The sequence below is a fragment of the Aythya fuligula genome, chromosome 2 (genome assembly GCF_009819795.1).
Source record: "Aythya fuligula isolate bAytFul2 chromosome 2, bAytFul2.pri, whole genome shotgun sequence".
Taxonomy (NCBI): Eukaryota; Metazoa; Chordata; class Aves; order Anseriformes; family Anatidae; genus Aythya; species Aythya fuligula.
The window spans coordinates 110,850,929-110,867,378 of record NC_045560.1 but is presented as its reverse complement, the minus strand read 5'-3'; the positions used below and the strand labels follow the sequence as shown (position 1 = coordinate 110,867,378).

The 16,450-nt window shown below is 40.6% G+C and overlaps 2 protein-coding genes across 2 annotated transcripts in view; one reads left to right on the top strand and one right to left on the bottom strand.

The window, feature by feature from the left end:
* Nucleotides 1-1,132, top strand: part of NPC1 (NPC intracellular cholesterol transporter 1) — a 24,668-nt gene extending 23,536 nt beyond the window's left edge. Inside the window, exons 24-25 of the mRNA XM_032180882.1 lie at nucleotides 1-163; nucleotides 512-1,132. Of these exons, the coding sequence (XP_032036773.1) occupies nucleotides 1-163; nucleotides 512-594 (246 nt within the window). The 3' untranslated portion in view covers nucleotides 595-1,132. The remainder of the gene's footprint in view (nucleotides 164-511) is intronic.
* RMC1 (regulator of MON1-CCZ1) lies at nucleotides 1,048-16,450 on the bottom strand. Its single transcript, XM_032180884.1, has 20 exons — nucleotides 16,244-16,450; nucleotides 14,907-14,983; nucleotides 13,660-13,744; nucleotides 13,189-13,245; nucleotides 12,033-12,119; nucleotides 11,217-11,357; nucleotides 9,473-9,576; nucleotides 8,866-8,955; nucleotides 8,657-8,762; nucleotides 7,575-7,686; nucleotides 6,485-6,529; nucleotides 6,036-6,089; nucleotides 5,072-5,200; nucleotides 4,637-4,743; nucleotides 3,721-3,840; nucleotides 3,449-3,526; nucleotides 2,503-2,607; nucleotides 2,348-2,416; nucleotides 1,977-2,202; nucleotides 1,048-1,227 (listed from the first exon to the last, which is right to left on the bottom strand). Exons 1-20 carry the CDS (start codon nucleotides 16,433-16,435, stop codon nucleotides 1,148-1,150), a joined length of 2,064 nt encoding a protein of 687 aa, XP_032036775.1. The 5' UTR covers nucleotides 16,436-16,450; the 3' UTR covers nucleotides 1,048-1,147.

The window sequence follows — 16,450 nt, the reverse complement described above, 5'->3', positions numbered from 1 at the left end:
GTCTTCAGTGGAATCACACTGACGAAATTTGGAGGAATTGTAGTACTGGCTTTTTCCAAATCACAAATCTTCCAGATATTCTACTTCAGGATGTATCTAGCTATGGTTCTTCTGGGGGCAACACATGGACTAATATTTCTTCCGGTTCTGCTTAGTTACATAGGTAAGATCTAAGAGTCTGCTCTAAAATGCACGTAAAACAAAAAAATGCTTAACTGCATGTGCGAAAGCGAGCTCACCTTGCAGTCTGGATGGTCTAAGGGCTGTCCTCCTCCGATTGGGAAATTCAAAGGGTACAAATTCGTAACACCCCCTTGGCAAGTCAAGTACTAAGACGTAAAAGCGATTGTCCTTGCTGCTGCTGGCAGCTTTTGACAGCTGAACACGTATCTGAATGCTCTCCGGCGTTAAGCTGGACCTAGAAAACCAGACTGCGTGTGGTTCTTGACAGCTGCTGACTGATGTGCTGTATCGTTGAGACTTTGCAGTGATGCTCTTTTCTCTTACTCAGGCCCGTCGGTAAATAAAGCTAAAACTCACGCTGCACAGGAGAGGTCCAGACACACAGAACGAGAGAGACTCCTCTACTTCTAGTTTTTAACGGTGTTCAGTGGACTCCGAACTGTGGCCTAGGCCCAACTCTTGCTAAGAACTGAGGCGCAGCAGTGTTCTATGACTATCACTGTAACCACCACTGACTTGACTCCTGCACAGATTCAACTAGAAGATAGCAGCTGCAGCTTTGGACACGGCTTCAAACTCAGGAAATGCTCCGTGTGGCTCATGTAACAGTATTACTAAAAGTAGATGTGTTAAGTTACTAAAACACTTCTGTTTTCAAGAGGTTGCATCTTTCTTCTAGAAACCTAAACCAGCTGCATTGCAAGTTGAATAGCTTTTTTGTCAACGAAACTGAGGTGATGTGTACGAGAATGGACTGCTAAACCACTGACACTAATTTTAAATGCAGGTCAATGCAATTTTTGTCTCTATTTTTAAGGGGGAAGCCATCACAAGTTGTAATATTTTTAGTACTATTTGCCAAAATGTCTTGTATATACTTTATTATAAAATAGCAATTTTGTAGTTCAAAAATCTACTTAAATGCAATAAATTAAGTTTATACATTCCAGTGGGAAGAGTATTTTCAGAAAGTTGTGGGCTTCATGAGAGCTTGTTCTCCAAATACTTGTTTGAAGAAGGTGACATGTTCTTCACAGTGCTCACCTAAGGGGGCAAAATAAAAGTTTGTTAACATTGGAATTGAGGAACTGAGAAGCAAGATGCTGGAGTTTAATTTACCTTAGTTAAGTAGTAAGTTAAGTAGTAACTTGCATCTTTGATGTATTAGAGTTGAAAAAGTTTTATCAACTTCAAAGCAGTGGAATGCTTTAAGGTATTTCTACTCCTGTGACAGATTGTACTGTGGTAAAGCAGGTGCTTGATCTAGTTCCTCTGTCTGACCTGTGGCCCTGCACCCATTCGAGTTCTCTGTGCTCCAGATTTAAAATCCTGAAATAGGATTCTGAGCTTTTGGACTATCTGGTGACTAACAACATGAGCAGTTTGGCTTGGGTTCTAAAATGAGAGGAACTGTAGCATAAAACAGGCCTTGAGTTTTGTCTGTGGAAGCAGACAGCTGAACACAAAGGCTGCATCTTGGTCCAGCTTCTGGCTTCAGAAGCAAACACTGATGGGAGGTGCCAGCTTTTGCTAAACTAAGTGATGCAGCTACCCAACAAGTTACCTTCACCTGAGAGTTCCTGTTTGGCTTGGAGTTGCTTTACTCTACATGCAGTGTATAGAAAGGGGTAAGGCAAGTTAACTCTGGGAGTATGCTTACAGGTAAGACTAAACTAGACTCCAGCTGAGTCTGTATCAGAAGACAGAACTCAGTGCGTGTTCGCCTCTAAGTGGCACAAGTCTTGGTTCTGTCTGTACAACAAATCACCGGTGTTGCACTGCGTATTGCTTACCTGGTGTGAAGCTAGGGTTTCCTCGTAATCGCTGATTCCTTTGTTCAAAGAATCTGAAGATAGTGTAGAAAAGCATGTCGTCATCTGCTTGTTTTGCTGCGTCAAGGAATTTGCGGGCTGAAATACTGTCATGTCCTCCGATGCCCCTGATGAATCTCAAGGCAGCCAAAACTTGGTGTTTGGACAACAGAACTTCCACTATTTCATCATTTGCCGTGGAAAGCCTCTGAAATCAATCACAGCTGTAAGAGCGTGCTCCTAAGAAATGCTTTAGATGCTAGCTAGTCACGTCAAGCTTGGTCAGGTAAGCTGTTTGTTTGACAAATCTAACCCCAATGTGACACGGCGATACCGCAGTTTGAAATGCTTACTTTTAACATGTCCAGAGAGAGCTGATGTGCAGGAGGGTAAATGCTTTCCAGGGACAGTAACAGACAAGCCTAGGGCAAAAGTAGAAATAACCTTGAAATTCTGAAGCTATTCCCCCCTCTATCACCAGTTTATTGAAGCAGTTTGCCTTACGTACCAAAGGCTTGGAGTCACTGAGCACGTGGTACTGAAGAAACTGATGAAGCATGTAGAACAAGTTGTGTTGGACAAGGGTTTTGATGACCAGCTCGTACAAATAGTGCTGTGAATACAAGAAGACCACCATCAAAGGCAGGTGTACTGGGTCTGGCTGGGATGTTAACTTTCCCTGCAGCAGCCCATACAGTGCTGTGCTCTGCACTTGTAGCTGGAACAGCAGTGTTATCACACCAGTGTTGTGTCTGCTGCTGAGCAGCAGTGGCACAGCATCAGGACTTTCTCTAACCCTCCTAGGGGGTGGGCAAAAAGTGAGAAGAGAAACATCACCAGGGCAGCTGACCTAAACCAACCAAAGGGATATTCCATACCATGTGGTGTCACACTCAGCAATAGAAGGTGGAAACAGGAAGAAGAGGGGAGGGGTGGGCTCTCACTGTGAAAACATTGGTCCTCCTTCCGAACACTGGCTACGTGCTTTGAGGCCCTGCTTCAAGGACGTGGTCAAGCACCACTTGTGTGGGAAGCAGAGAGTAATTTCTTTCCTCTGCACTTCCACATAGCCTTTATTTGTTTTGTTTGTTTGTTTTCCTCCCTTTTTTTCCTTTCCCCCTCCCTTTCCCCTTTCCCTTTTTTTTCCTTTAGTTAAATTGTTTAATTAATAATAATCTTTCCTTAATAATTATTATTTTTTCCCTTTAATTAAATTACCCTTATCTCAACCCATGAGTTGTTCTTTATTTTACTTCCCCTCCTCATCTAAGGAGGGGGAGTGAGAGAACAGTTGTGGTGTTTAGCTGCCTAGCACGGGAAAACCACCACAGCCTGTCTCAACGCTGGTTTTTAGATGTAGAAGGTGGTGGTGGACAGAACTCAAACACACAGACAAGAATGTTTTGATATTCCCTGTAACTTGCGAGAGGGAGGTGCTACAGTTGGTGCTTTACCTGAACTGCAATCTGGAACTGGTTGAGAGAGCGAATATATTCCATCAGGACTGCTATTGTGAACTTGTGAGGTGCTTCCTAGACAAGAAAAAAAGTGTTAGGTAGAACTTCCCTCGCTTTCCCTTCTAGTGACAAGTTAAGACCACGCAAACGGAGAAACAAGATGTTTTAAACCTGGCAGGAATAAAGAGAGCCTCCTGCTTGCTACTTCCAGTAGTCAGCTCAGTTCAGCAGTAGTCTCACAGCAAACCTCTCACTTAGTGTGGACTTACCTTCTTCTCTGTAAATACAGAGAGCACGTGGGTGTACATGTCAGACTGGTCAATAACTGCTTGAGTGCGGACCGGGCGTTTCAGAAGGGGATTACTTCTACTCTGGCCTGCTTCTACGACCTGCAAGGAGAAACCCTTTAAGAACAGCGTAGTCTCGTAGTACAGTTTTAGTTAAATCTTGTCTAGATAGACTGTTTAGAATCGGTTCCCCATTGAAAACGTTTTATTATTGAGCAAACTCATATCTGTGGTTAAGTTATATTGGATGCATTCTGACTGGGGGCTTTCATAATGAAATTGAAAACAAATGGAGTTGCTACTTACATGATCTTAAGGCCAGGAGATAAATGGGCATGCAATGTTGTGGCAGGCCCACCCACTGAACAGAAATTTTGTATCTGGCTGTGCTACAAGAGCAGAACCTGCTACATTGACAAGAGCTCTGACATGCAGCAGTGTTCAAGAGGTCGTGCAGTGGTATAGTGTGCAAGGAAATCAGGGGTCTGGAACTACTGCAACCATTACAGCTTCGAAGCTGCTTTTTGAACTTCTACCTTCTTTCCTTCTTGCCTACGAGGGTATGTTAGTTGTCTTACTGGAGATGAACTACGTAGAGGTGGAGGGAGAGATGGAGCGTTTAGATGATCTCTGATGTCCCCTCCAACCCATTCTGTGAACTTCCACAGCAGAGTGCTGAACAAAGCCCAAATCCCCAAGTTGGGGGGGGGGAGGAATTGCGTGTTGCACAAGTCTTTCTCCTGTGAGTTTGAGGACTGCAAGGGACTGACCTTAGGGGGAACCTGACTTTCCGAAGTAAAGAACAAGTATTTGGCCTTTACCACACGATGCAACTTGATATTCCAATAGTGTTTCAAATAGTGTTATCCCATCTCTGCAAGCTGCTAACATGGTTTACCATAGTATAGCTTTGCTCAGCTTCCAAGTACTTCTTATATTCATGATTCAGTTTGTCAAAAACAGTTGCAATCACGGGTAGTGATCCCCTTTCCGGCTCACTGAGCACTGAAAAGATAAAAAAAAACAAACAAACAAAAAAAAAAACCTATGAGGAGAAGTAACAAGGGCTTTAAAGCTATCTTGAAAAAGGTGATCTATGAACTGTATGCTTAACTGAAAATGTTTCTTTAATGTCAGATGTATTTTAACTAAATGGGGGTAGCAGAAAGTTGAATTATTTCATGTTGTTAATTCCTTTAGGGTGGTGACAGACTTGATATGACAAAGCCTGTTTCAGAGCTGATCTCAACTCTAAGACCAGTCCAGCTAACTTGTACAAGTATTTGAGGAGGCAGTGTTGCACTTTCAATACAGGCAAAGCACTTAAACTTACTTTGAGAGCATACAGCCAGGATAACCATTTTGCATTCTTTTCTTTGGAGAAGGAAATCCATTAGTCTTCCTTTATCAAGCAAGAGGTTAACTACAGGCTCAAGCTTCACTTGAAGATTCCAGAGGTAACCTTGAGTTGAAGGAATAAAATAAGCTGAATTGCCGTAGAAAACAGGGATATCCACATTATATTTATACCACAAAGGACAGTGCAGATTGATTTCCTAAGTGTGGTTTAGAGCAGCATAACCCTGATAGGGCTTATAAAGGATATGCTCATCCCCAGTTAGCACTGTTAAGAGTAGACATCTTTACTAGGTGCACCTGCTTGGTCACTGTTTCAAGCTGCTTTGTGCACTGAAGGTATAAAGGAGTCACCGGTTTTAAGTCAGAAAGTTAGGTTTCTTGATAATACCATACAGGATATGTTCTGGATTTGTGATGGAAGCAACACTGATTGATTGATAACGTGCTTTGGTTCTTGCTGAGTAGTGTCTACACAGCCAAGATCCTTTCAGCTTCTCAAGTTGGGCTGTCAGCATGGAGGCTAGAGCCGCACAAAAAGCCAGGAGTGGATACAGACAAGGCAGGTGGCCCAAACTGACCAAGGAACTATCCGTAACATATTCCATGCTCAACCATAAATGGTGGAGGGAAAGCACGAGGGGACTGAGTTGTGGCCTTTGTTTTCCCCAGTAACTGTTACATGTGCTGAAGCCCTGCTTTCTTTTAAAAATGGAATAGAGAAAACTAATTCCTTATTTCGCTCACGTTGCACATGCAGCTTTGGTTTACCTACTGAACTGAATCTCAACCCACACCTTTTCTCACTTCTGTCCTTCTGATTCTCTTCTTCTTTCCACTGGGGAGCAAGCAGCTGGGTGGTACTGAGCTGCCTCCTGACGTTAAACCCCACCAGCTAGCCACCATTTCACAACGAGCTACAGTGTAGTCAAACAGCTCACCTTCACTTGCACTGATGATAATATCAGGTTGAAAGACAATCCATGAAGATGAATCTAAATGTTAAAGTTCAACACCCATTTAAACATTGATTCTAGCTGCTACTGTACTCACAAAATTGTACTGAAGCAGAATGAGTTAACATGCTAGCATTCACTGACACAGCCTTTCTCTTGCAAGATCTTGAAACATCCTTGGATGTTTATCTGGTTTCACAGCGTATTTATCCACTAATTTCACACAAATATCTCAAATGACTAAGGAATACTTGCATTACACTGGTATCCCTTATTTATAACTGTGTAAAAGTAGTAAAGGCTCTTATGAAGCATACTACTTCCTCCTGAAGTGGTAAATGAGCTAAATCTAAAGGTAGTGAGTCAGGCTATCATGCTGGTTTTTTCCACGCCTGGTACACAGGAGTCTGACATGAAGAGCACTTAAAGGATACAGAGTTTACACGGAACAGGAGACTGACTTGTTACAGAGGCTGGACCTGCAGAAAAATTAACATCAACTGAAGAACAATAGCAGTCTGGCAGCTCCTGTGCTAACAAAACACAAAGCACAAGCTTACAGGGAAAAGGCAAGTAGAGGTTGTAACATTCTAGCAGTCCTACCCAAGCAGGCAAAACAAAACAAAAAAGTTACATGCAGTTGTGTAACTAGATCATCTGTAAGGAAAGCTGACATGCAGGAAATTATGCATGCTGAAGTATTCCATCTCTAACACTGTGACTCCAAATGCAGAGTCTCCTACTTCCTTTATTTACATGTAATTGCTCGTCCTTAAAAAGCGGTGTAGGTTTGTATCTGCTGGTAGTAACCTTTACTCACAGATTTATCACATACTTTCTTATCAGTGATTTCAGAGTTTTGTTGTCAGAGAGCTTTTAAAGTGCAATCGTCCCAAAAGAAGAGTTTTTTTCTGTAGAGAGTGCCACGCCGTTTTGCTATGGGATAGTGGAACTACGCTCAGACTATTTCTAGGTATTAGCAAACAATTTTCAAAATGAAAAATGATCTGCTACACTTTTATTACAGAAGGGCAGAAAGACAATCCAGGAAGAAAAATCTAGAATCATCTTTAGTATTGATGCGAAGCTGATCTTAAACTTGACTCTAAGCCTGAACTGTCTTTCAGCCTCATGATGTGGCCTAGAAAATTAAATAGTTACAACGTAGGCCAGAGAAGCATGAAGAGCTTTGGAGTACACACCAGTTTTTAGAGCTGTGGTCAACGGGGAAAGGACAGGGCATACAAATAGTCTACAGCAAAATTTGAAAGATCTTTGCTCTAATACTTTGAAGTACTGTAGCAACTGTACAGCTTAAGTAGCATCTTTTCTGTAAGAAGCACGAATTCGGGATAAAAATTTCTTATCAGTTCCTTGCTATTTTCTTTCTTCCCTCATCTTCTCCTTCCTCACTAGGTATCACGGATGCATTAGTAGGCTGAAGCACTCTGGTATGCCAGCTGTTGCATTTAGACAATGCTGATAATAGGTTAGAGTATTTATTATATAGCATAATAGTTCTACCTGCTACAGGTATTTGGTAAGGTTGTATTGAGCGAGGTGGAAGTACAAATTGATGGATGGTAGTAGACCCATCAAATTCTCCTTTTAGCTTGATGTCAAATATGACTGACGTCTGAAAGGGACAAGAGAAATTAGTTTTCACCAAATACAAATTCCCACCCATTTACATGTATTCAGGTCACTCTTCCTATTTTGGAACGGGTTGCCCAGGAAGCTGGTGGAGCCACCATGCCTGATGGTGTTCAAGGACAAGTTGGACATGGTGCTTGGGGACACGGTTCAGTGGGTGACATTGGTGGTAGGGGGATGGTTGGACTCGATGATCCTGGAGGGCTTTTCCAACCTTAATGAGTCAGATTTCCTTGTTGTGTTCTGCATAACAACATCATGTCAACCTCACTGCTTAGTTATGGACTCTAGAAATTGAGAAAAATTCTGCACCCACCTATGATATCCTCATACTCACACCATTCAGTCTTGTTAAATAAACAGCTTACTAACGTTTTCACCCTGCATGGACAACAGTCGTAGTGAAAACCTCACATGGTGGAAATCTGCTTCAGTGCCAATGAGACGTGACTTGGCAGCTACCCTACTCAGTGTGGTATTTGTTTTGTAGGTTGATACAGCCATATTTATTCTCCAGCATAAGATCATGTGTGTTCCTATAAGTTTTCACAGACCTGGGCTTTCAAACTAAACATTTTTTGTCATAGAAACTGATCATTCACATTTTTGTGATACAAGAAGTTCCCAGGATTAATAATTTAGCATCCAATTTAGCTCTGCCTCTCGACAATGCCTTAAAAACCTACACAATGCAGCGGAATATCACAGTAAAATAATAATAATAAAAAAAAAGGACAAAAAAAGAGGCATTAGAAAAAAACTGATGAAGTGTTATTCCCAACAAGGCCAAGGGTAAGTTTGAATCTTCTACCTTTATGGTGTTTCTTCCCCTGCAAGTACTCTGGCTTTCAGCAGTGCTAAGAACACACAGATATTTTCTAGAGCTAACATGTATAGTTATGAAAATGTCCAACTTTTGGAAGTTAGGACAAGAAAATATAAACAAATCAGACCTCGGTATCCTGATGATGTACTACCACCAAGTTATCCACGACATTTAGTGCAAACTTTCCAGTTCTGTTGAGCTTTAAAATGTGCGTCTTCTTACAGGAGCCCTCTCTATGGAAATACAGAGGAGCTGGTCAGTAAGCCTGTTCAGAACAGAAAAGCAGAAGTCTCTTACACACAGAACTGCCCTGAAAGTTCTTCATTCTGCTCTTACCTTGGCAAGTGATAGAGGACTACTTCTGCTCCTGTACTATTGGAAGTCCTTGAGTGATGCCGCAAATAGAGAACATAAAGCTGCCCATATCTAATGAGACAACAGGATCAAAACATTATTTGACAACCAAGAGCTGGGAAGGAGATGAGACCTAGGACATCCTTTCTGAAACAAAGGCATAAAGCTGTCTTACTCTAACGTCCTGTTAGAACCATGTTTTAGAATAACAGAGATGAGATTACCTAAGTCAAACGAGCAATTAAAAGTGAAAGACTTGGTAAATCACAACACAGTCTACCCACATGCGAATTAGACATAAGACTACCTCTATCAGCACATCAGCTCAAAAATGAAATGTTCTCAAGATATCTGTACTAATCAAGAACAATTTCATGTAAGACTCCTCAGTTTGCATCTCATCCCCACCCTGCCTCAGGAGAGTTGTTTAGACTCTTTCTTCAAGGCAGTAACCAAAGCCCTTTAAAGCAGGAGTACTGCTAAAACAAGAAACAAGTGCAACCGTGTTACCATTCTTGTCTTCTCAGAGCCTCCCCCAACTCTCCTACTTTTCCAAGGAAAGAAAAGGCTCGATTAGTCAGATACATACATTGTAGCCATGGCAATATCTCTTTCAGAAAGGCTGAGCTTGGAGGACTTGGGTGCTGCAGGTAACTCAATTTCAAATTTTGATAGTTTTGACATTGTTCCACTCTGTTCAACAGAAACAACAACAACAAGCAGAAATCCAACATTAAGACTTGAAACTGGAAGGTGGCCTTGACTAAGAGTTAGTCAAAGGTTAGATGAATAGCACCCCCGTGAGGGGAAGAACAGTGATAGCTGAAAAGAAAGATGACTGACACCTTTCTACTGGGATCCTAAACAAATACTTAAGATATCACAATATCATCTTGTTACTATAACATCAGCTCCAGCTAGAAAAACATTTCAATCTTAGTTAAGGCAACACAAATTTGTATGCAAATCCCAATGAAATTGGCTTGGAGATCTCAAACCTAAGTTCTCTCAACTTCCTCCTTCACAGTGAAAGGTGCTCCAACTCTTGAATAGCTGCTTACTGGGAAGGGGAAAAATACCAGTAATTCCTATCAGTCACAGTCTCCTTTTGTTCCTACTAGCTCCAGAATCTGCATTAAACTGAGAGCATATCCTTGTTCCCACTCAAGGTTTCCTCCTCTCTTCCTCTTTTTGCATGGAATTTAAGCAAATTTTCAGAGTTGTCGAAACTTCTACTGAGTTTCACCATTCTCGTTAACTCGTTCTTGAGTGTGATATGCAAATACTACAGAAATTTCTTCTTTGCTAGAGCTTTATTTTCAAGAGATTATTTTAGCACAGTACTTTTCTCAGGAAATCTTTATAGACTACTTTCTGAACACAAAGTAAGAGTTATTTAGCTACAACTTGACACAAAATATGAAGGAGAGGGAAGCATAAAGTCCTCACAAAGAAAGCAGTGGAAGTATGTTCCACCTAGAGAACCAAGCGAGTATTACTTCAGGATCCAGTCAAGATCCTACATGAGATCAACCCAAACCAAGAAAACCATCTGAATATGCTTCTTTTTAAGTATGCTGCCTTAGACTACCATAGCAATGTGTAAGCCCTTAAAAGAAACAAGATGAAGCCAGTAGTTTTGTTCTTCGTTTTCTCTAAATCTTCTTACTGTACAATTAACTTAAAGAAAATTCTAACTTTCACTGCAGTGTTTTTCCAAGCCATAATGAGAAATATTTTCATGGGAACCCTTACTGTTGTCCACAGGGAAGAGCACCAAGAAAAATAAATAGGGTAAACCTAGCCCTATGCTGGGGTAAACCATGCTTGGAACAATAACTGTTTCTTAAGCACTACATTTTTATTTTTCAAGTTCATCCACTCGCATGTAGAAGGATATAGTTAAAATTGTAAGTGAAAGGCCCTTATTTTTAGTTTATAATGCTAGAGAGTTCAAATGCCCACATAAAAATAAAAGATTTACATAAATGAAAAAAAGAGATCTTGAAGAATACTTAAGTTGGCAAGTACTGTGTCACTGATTTTATGTCAATGATTTTCTGTTCCCCTTTCTCAACAGGAACTGCCCAACGTTAGCTCAGTACACTTCTTTCCAAAGAGGACATAAGGAAAAAGTGAATTAATTTCATAATTTGTTGCCTAGGATCTAGCTTATAGATTTTGCTTTGTTCTTTGCTTATTGTCATGTAAAGATGTAAACATGTACCTCTCGGAAGAAATATAGGAAAAGCAAGAGAATGCTTGAATGAAGTAGCAACCTTAAAAAAAGCAAGCACTCAAAACAAAAGAAAGTGTGGAACACAGCCCTTTACCTTGAAATAGAATGGCTGCAGGACATTGCCAAGGACAGTGGTTGACAAAAGAATAACAGAGCTCTCTGGACAGTACATGTACCAGTTGACATTGATACTCTGATTCTTCAGAAGTTTTAAACTTCGTTTCTCTGGTAGTACCTGGAAGTGTGAGATAGTACCATTATATAAATATCAGGATTCCAACAGCATAAACAGCATAGAACTCTGGAGAAGTTTACCATATCCCTCATCACCAGTGTCCAAAAGGGCTGCTTATTCTTTAGATTTCTCAAAAAACACATGCAGAGGTAATTTAAAAAAAACACACAGGCTACCTCAGACAATTAATTGACCAATGTAAAAGGAAGCTACCAATTTGCAGAAGGATATCACTATCCTAATCAACATTTGTTCTTCATTGCATTTGAAAGCATGCACACATGTTCCTTGATCACAGAATGGCCAAGGTTGACAGCGACCTTGGAAGATCATCTCGTCCAAAATGCTGATTTGTTCTGCATGAAGTAGTATTTCACATTAAATTTATAAATTTGTTTCTATACTTGCCAAGAGCACATCAATCTTGAGTTCTCAATACTTTACTGAGAACTCCTTTATAGAGGACCTTTATTATATGCACTACATTACCTGTTAGGTTTCCCTCACTCTGAAAAAAAGTATTTACCTTAAAGTAGTCTAAACAAAAGAGCAGTGCTTTTTTAAAGAGCATTTTCTCAGTTTGAAAGCTAGAAGAAAATAATTCAAAGATATGGGAAGAAATTAAGATCTTCTGACTTCTAAATGTGTCTAACCTACAGGAGTTGTTTGCATTACCTGATAGAATTCAATTCCTTGATCTGTGATGAAGACGATTTCTGTTGAACTTGTCCAGCAGAATCCTAGAATATTGGCATTCTTGGTCTTTTAACAAACAAGCAAACAAGAACTTTTACTCGGAAAAAGTAACTATTCAGGTAAGCTAATATTATTAATGAAGAATGTGAGATCAAAGGCCTTTTAGTTATCCAGTCACTAGAGTTCACGCACTTGGCAGCTGAACACCCAATATACATCAGCTGTTTTTGTCGAAGACTCCCAAAACCATGTATGAACGTAACTACCCTGTGACTTGAACTTTTGGTAGCATGTAAAATTTACAAGTTTATTACACAGTCAATTTTTCTTCTCCCCTAAAAGACGACCGAGTTCTTCAGGTTCAAACCATACTGCCAATTCAAGTAATTCTTGGCAAGAAAAGCCTGTTCCTTCCAGTGACAGAAACAAAGAACCAAGATGTCCCATGACTACACTCAGAACTCCGTCATAAATCCTTGCTATAATGCTTTACTCAAATGCATAATCCTCAATAATGAAGCAGAGAGTGCTTTAAAGCCCATGAGAACAAAGGAATCTTTGCAAATCCCAACGTTTAAAAAATTTACTTTGGCATTCTATTACCCCACACTGTATTTTCTTAGTTAACGACTGGAAAGTACCAAGGACAGAAGCAGCTGGTTCTCATAAACCGATCATCAAGAAACGAGAAGGGTTGTTTAACAACACCAGAGAGTAAGCTGTTAGTAGTTTGCGTACTCTATCACTGATCAGTAAAATTAGGGCAAAACATCAGAATTAACATGTCTTGATATAATTACTTTAAAAAAAAAAAAAAAATACAAAACACCACCACCAACTAATCAGCTCTTGGTTTCTTTTCCTCCCCAAACCTTGACATGTGTTGCTTTCACAACATTTCCAGTTCCTTCTAGGAAAGAATTAGAGTGACTGAAGCAGGAAGGGTTGTAGGTTTTTCTGTGGCATTGTTAATACCTGTTAATTTACCTCAATTCAGACAGACAGTAGTGACTACCTATCTCTTACTTCACTTTAGCATTTTGGAAGGTATCTCAATTAGTTCTCTTTTAGAGACCAGCAGCATAATTAACATTAGAGTTTCACTTAGTCCTATAATCTTTGAACGTTTATTTACCTTACATTCCTGTGTATATTCTAGCTGAGGGCTGTCTGGAATAAAATTCAAGAAATCCTGCAACAACACACATGAAACACATCAGCAGTTGTGAAGCACAGAATACTATACGTACAAGAAAACAGATATTAGATGATCGAGTTATTTTGGATGAGATACGTAGAAATAAGCTTGACTTAATATATTCTACTGCACCACAGCCAGTAACTCTTTATAGGAACCAGCTCCACCCCTCCACCTTCCTTAAAGGATGATACCCACAGAAGAATAACATTGCCTGGCAGCTGCTCAGCCTCTCAGGTTGAGAGGAACTTTCACTACAGCTGTTGACAGCCACCAAACTCAGCGTTGAGTTTGACAGCCTGTTGACACCCTCTCAAACTTCAGCCTCAGAGACTTCTACTCCGGTACTGTAAGTACTAGAGTTCCAGCTCCAATTCCATTCCTGTCTGCAGGGCGCAGGAGTCTTACCACGCTTTTCGATGTTCTCTGCACAGCCAGTATCTTGTTTCCCAAGGAAAACTTGATGCATTTTACTTCACCCTTGTCTTCCATTCTATATAGGAAGAAAAAGAGGTTGTGTGAACACTGCCTAAAATAGTTTGTTACAGAATTCTGTAATACACCCTCAAAATAAGGTGGAGACAGAAAAGTGTAAAGCAAATACTTTTGAACATAACTTCGGAGAGTTGCTGGACACGTACAGGATTCAGAAGTTGGCAAGATAACAGCAGTTCACTCCTCAGAAGTGCTGAACACATCCATGACAAAAACATGGCTGGGAATGCAAACTAGCACCTGAAGTTACTAGAGCTGCTCAGCTCCGTTGGCCTGCGATGGGGAATTGAAAGGCTGCAGAACTATTCAAACCTGCAGTCTTGTCTCTGTCCCAGGACAACTGCTAATGGACACAAGGCTACTCACTTCCCCACTAAGATTCATCCTCTAGAAGAACTTCTGAAATTAAAGTGGGAATGAGGTTAACAGCACAGTAAACAAATTGCTTCCTCCACACCTGGGTTTAGGCAGCCTTTGAGTAAAAGAGTACTTCCTAACACACAGGCAGCAGAGTACAGAGAGCCGTCACTTTTAACATAGGCATTTATAAAATAGTTTCATTAAAAATATTGCTGTCAGATTCTGGGGGAAGGGGGTGGGAATGACTTTCAACAAGAAAGAGAAGATAAAAATAAACCAAATCAAATTAAAAAAAAAAAAAAAAAAGAAACAAAAACCAAGAAATCCAGAAGTCAAAAATAAGATGCTTGAATCACTGGCAGGAAATTCAGAAGCTAGAGTTCTCTGCACTCTTAGGTTTACCTCATTTTCTTTAGCTTGCTAAACCACATCCTTGGAAAAGTGGCAGCTGCTGTAAGCATCACAAGATTGAAGCCCAATAATCTCTCACATTTACAACATGTTTTAATGAAATATTGCTGTTACAGAAAAAGCCACAGCTTTGTTGTTTTTTGTTTTTTTTTTTTTGTTTGTTTGTTTTTTTGTTTTGTTTTGTTTTGTTTTTTCAGAAGACTATAGATTCATAAGAGAAAAGCATGCCATCTCAATTACAAGAAGATTATGTCTAAGAACAAAATAGAAAGACAATCACAACTACTTTTAAGTTTTATGCTGGGAATACAGTAGATCAGGACTAAATACCACATAATTTTAAGACCTCAGAATACTATTCTAAGACAATACAAGTGAAGGTGCCTTACCTGAATGAAATGGGATTTCTGTCCTCCAAGCCTTTAACAACAACTCCTGTAGCTCCACCAGATCGAACAGCAAAAACCTATTACAAAGGGAAAAATCCATTATTTTCTCTGGAGCTCTAAGTTTACATAGGTACTTACACAACACTGTAGGCATTTTCTGAACTGCTGGGCAAGAAAAATGCAGAAGCAGTTTGTATAAGCTTTTTTTATTTGTTTTGTATATTCTTACTTACCTAATTCAGGTATTACTAAAAAGAATTACCTAAGAGCAGGGCATTGTTTAAGGAAAACAGCTTGGGGACTGGGAAGGGATGAACCACAACTCGCTGGCCCAGAAGGATGATCTTGTCAGAACATGTCAGTAGATAGGAATACGCTAATAGTAATCTGCAGTTTTGCCTGCACCTAAGAAGTGTCAGCTGACTTGCACTAACAACCTAAGGATTTCTTTAGCACAACTGCTTAGACATTTGTGTGTAACCTGCTAGATATATACTGCTTGTCAACTAGAATAAGCTAACAGTAAGATGAAAAAATCATGCTCTACAAACTTCAACTGGCTTATAAAAAAAAAAAAGGCAGATGCCTTATTGTTATAGTCTTGGAATAATGACATAACGATATACTGTTTCGTAATACTAACCACGCTGATGGTGCAGTACGCTCATGCAGGAATACAGGTTTCAAGGCTATAAACTGCAAGCAAGTCCATAGTCTCACCATAATGATAAAAAAAAAAAAAACATTTGTAAATACTTTTAATATTGATGTAGATAGAAAACGAAGGTAACTTTCTTTTCCTTTGTGCAAGATGAGAAGACAGCAAGGAACAAGCTCTCAGAAGGCTCTTTATGTGGGGAAAAGAGTCATTGAAATGATAGAGGGGTAGAGATGATTTAGATATACACTGGAAATTAAACAATTTTAGATTAGCAGGAAAAAGATAGAGAATTAGAGTTACAATTGAAAATAAGTTGGTTTTGAGAGGGCTCGACATCCACATTATGATCCAGTGCCTCCAGACAAGTGCACTTCCACGCTCCTATTTCAACCGTCCCTTGAAACGTACGTTAAGTATAATGGTTTATAGAGGAAAAAGGACCCCAATAAGCCTGAATATGGAACAGCAGCAATAAATTCATAACAAAAATGTTGCACACACACACACACGGTGCCATTTGTGTGGGGAAGAAAGCCTGCACATTTCAAGCCAGCCACCAGCATCAGGTCAGGCTCAGCCGCCGAACCGAGAAACTAAAAGGGGGGGGGGGGAAATATTTAAAAAAGGGACCAAAATAAATACAAAGGGCGTCAGGAAAGCCCCCCGCCGCACCCACCTGCTTGTTGGCCTCGTCGAAGAAGACGCAGTTGACGGGGTTGGCCTTCTCGAAGTGCACGGGCCGGCCGCACAGGGCCAGGTAGCAGCCACCGCCACCGCCACCGCCCCGGCTCTCGCCGCCGCCGCCGCCATCTTCTCCCCCCAGCGCCCCGTCCTCCTCCTCCCCCCCCGGCGGCGGCTCGCGGCTCATGGCGGCCGCACCAAC

Coding starts and splice junctions, on each gene's coding strand:
- RMC1 (XM_032180884.1), bottom strand. CDS start 16,435: ATGAGCCGCGAGCCGCCGCCGGGGGGGGAGGAGGAGGACGGGGCGCTG. Junction 13,745..14,906: donor AGAAATCCCATTTCATTCAG/GTAAGGCACCTT, acceptor CTTCCTATATAG/AATGGAAGACAAGGGTGAAG. Junction 1,228..1,976: donor AAACCCTAGCTTCACACCAG/GTAAGCAATACG, acceptor TTGCCCCCTTAG/GTGAGCACTGTGAAGAACAT.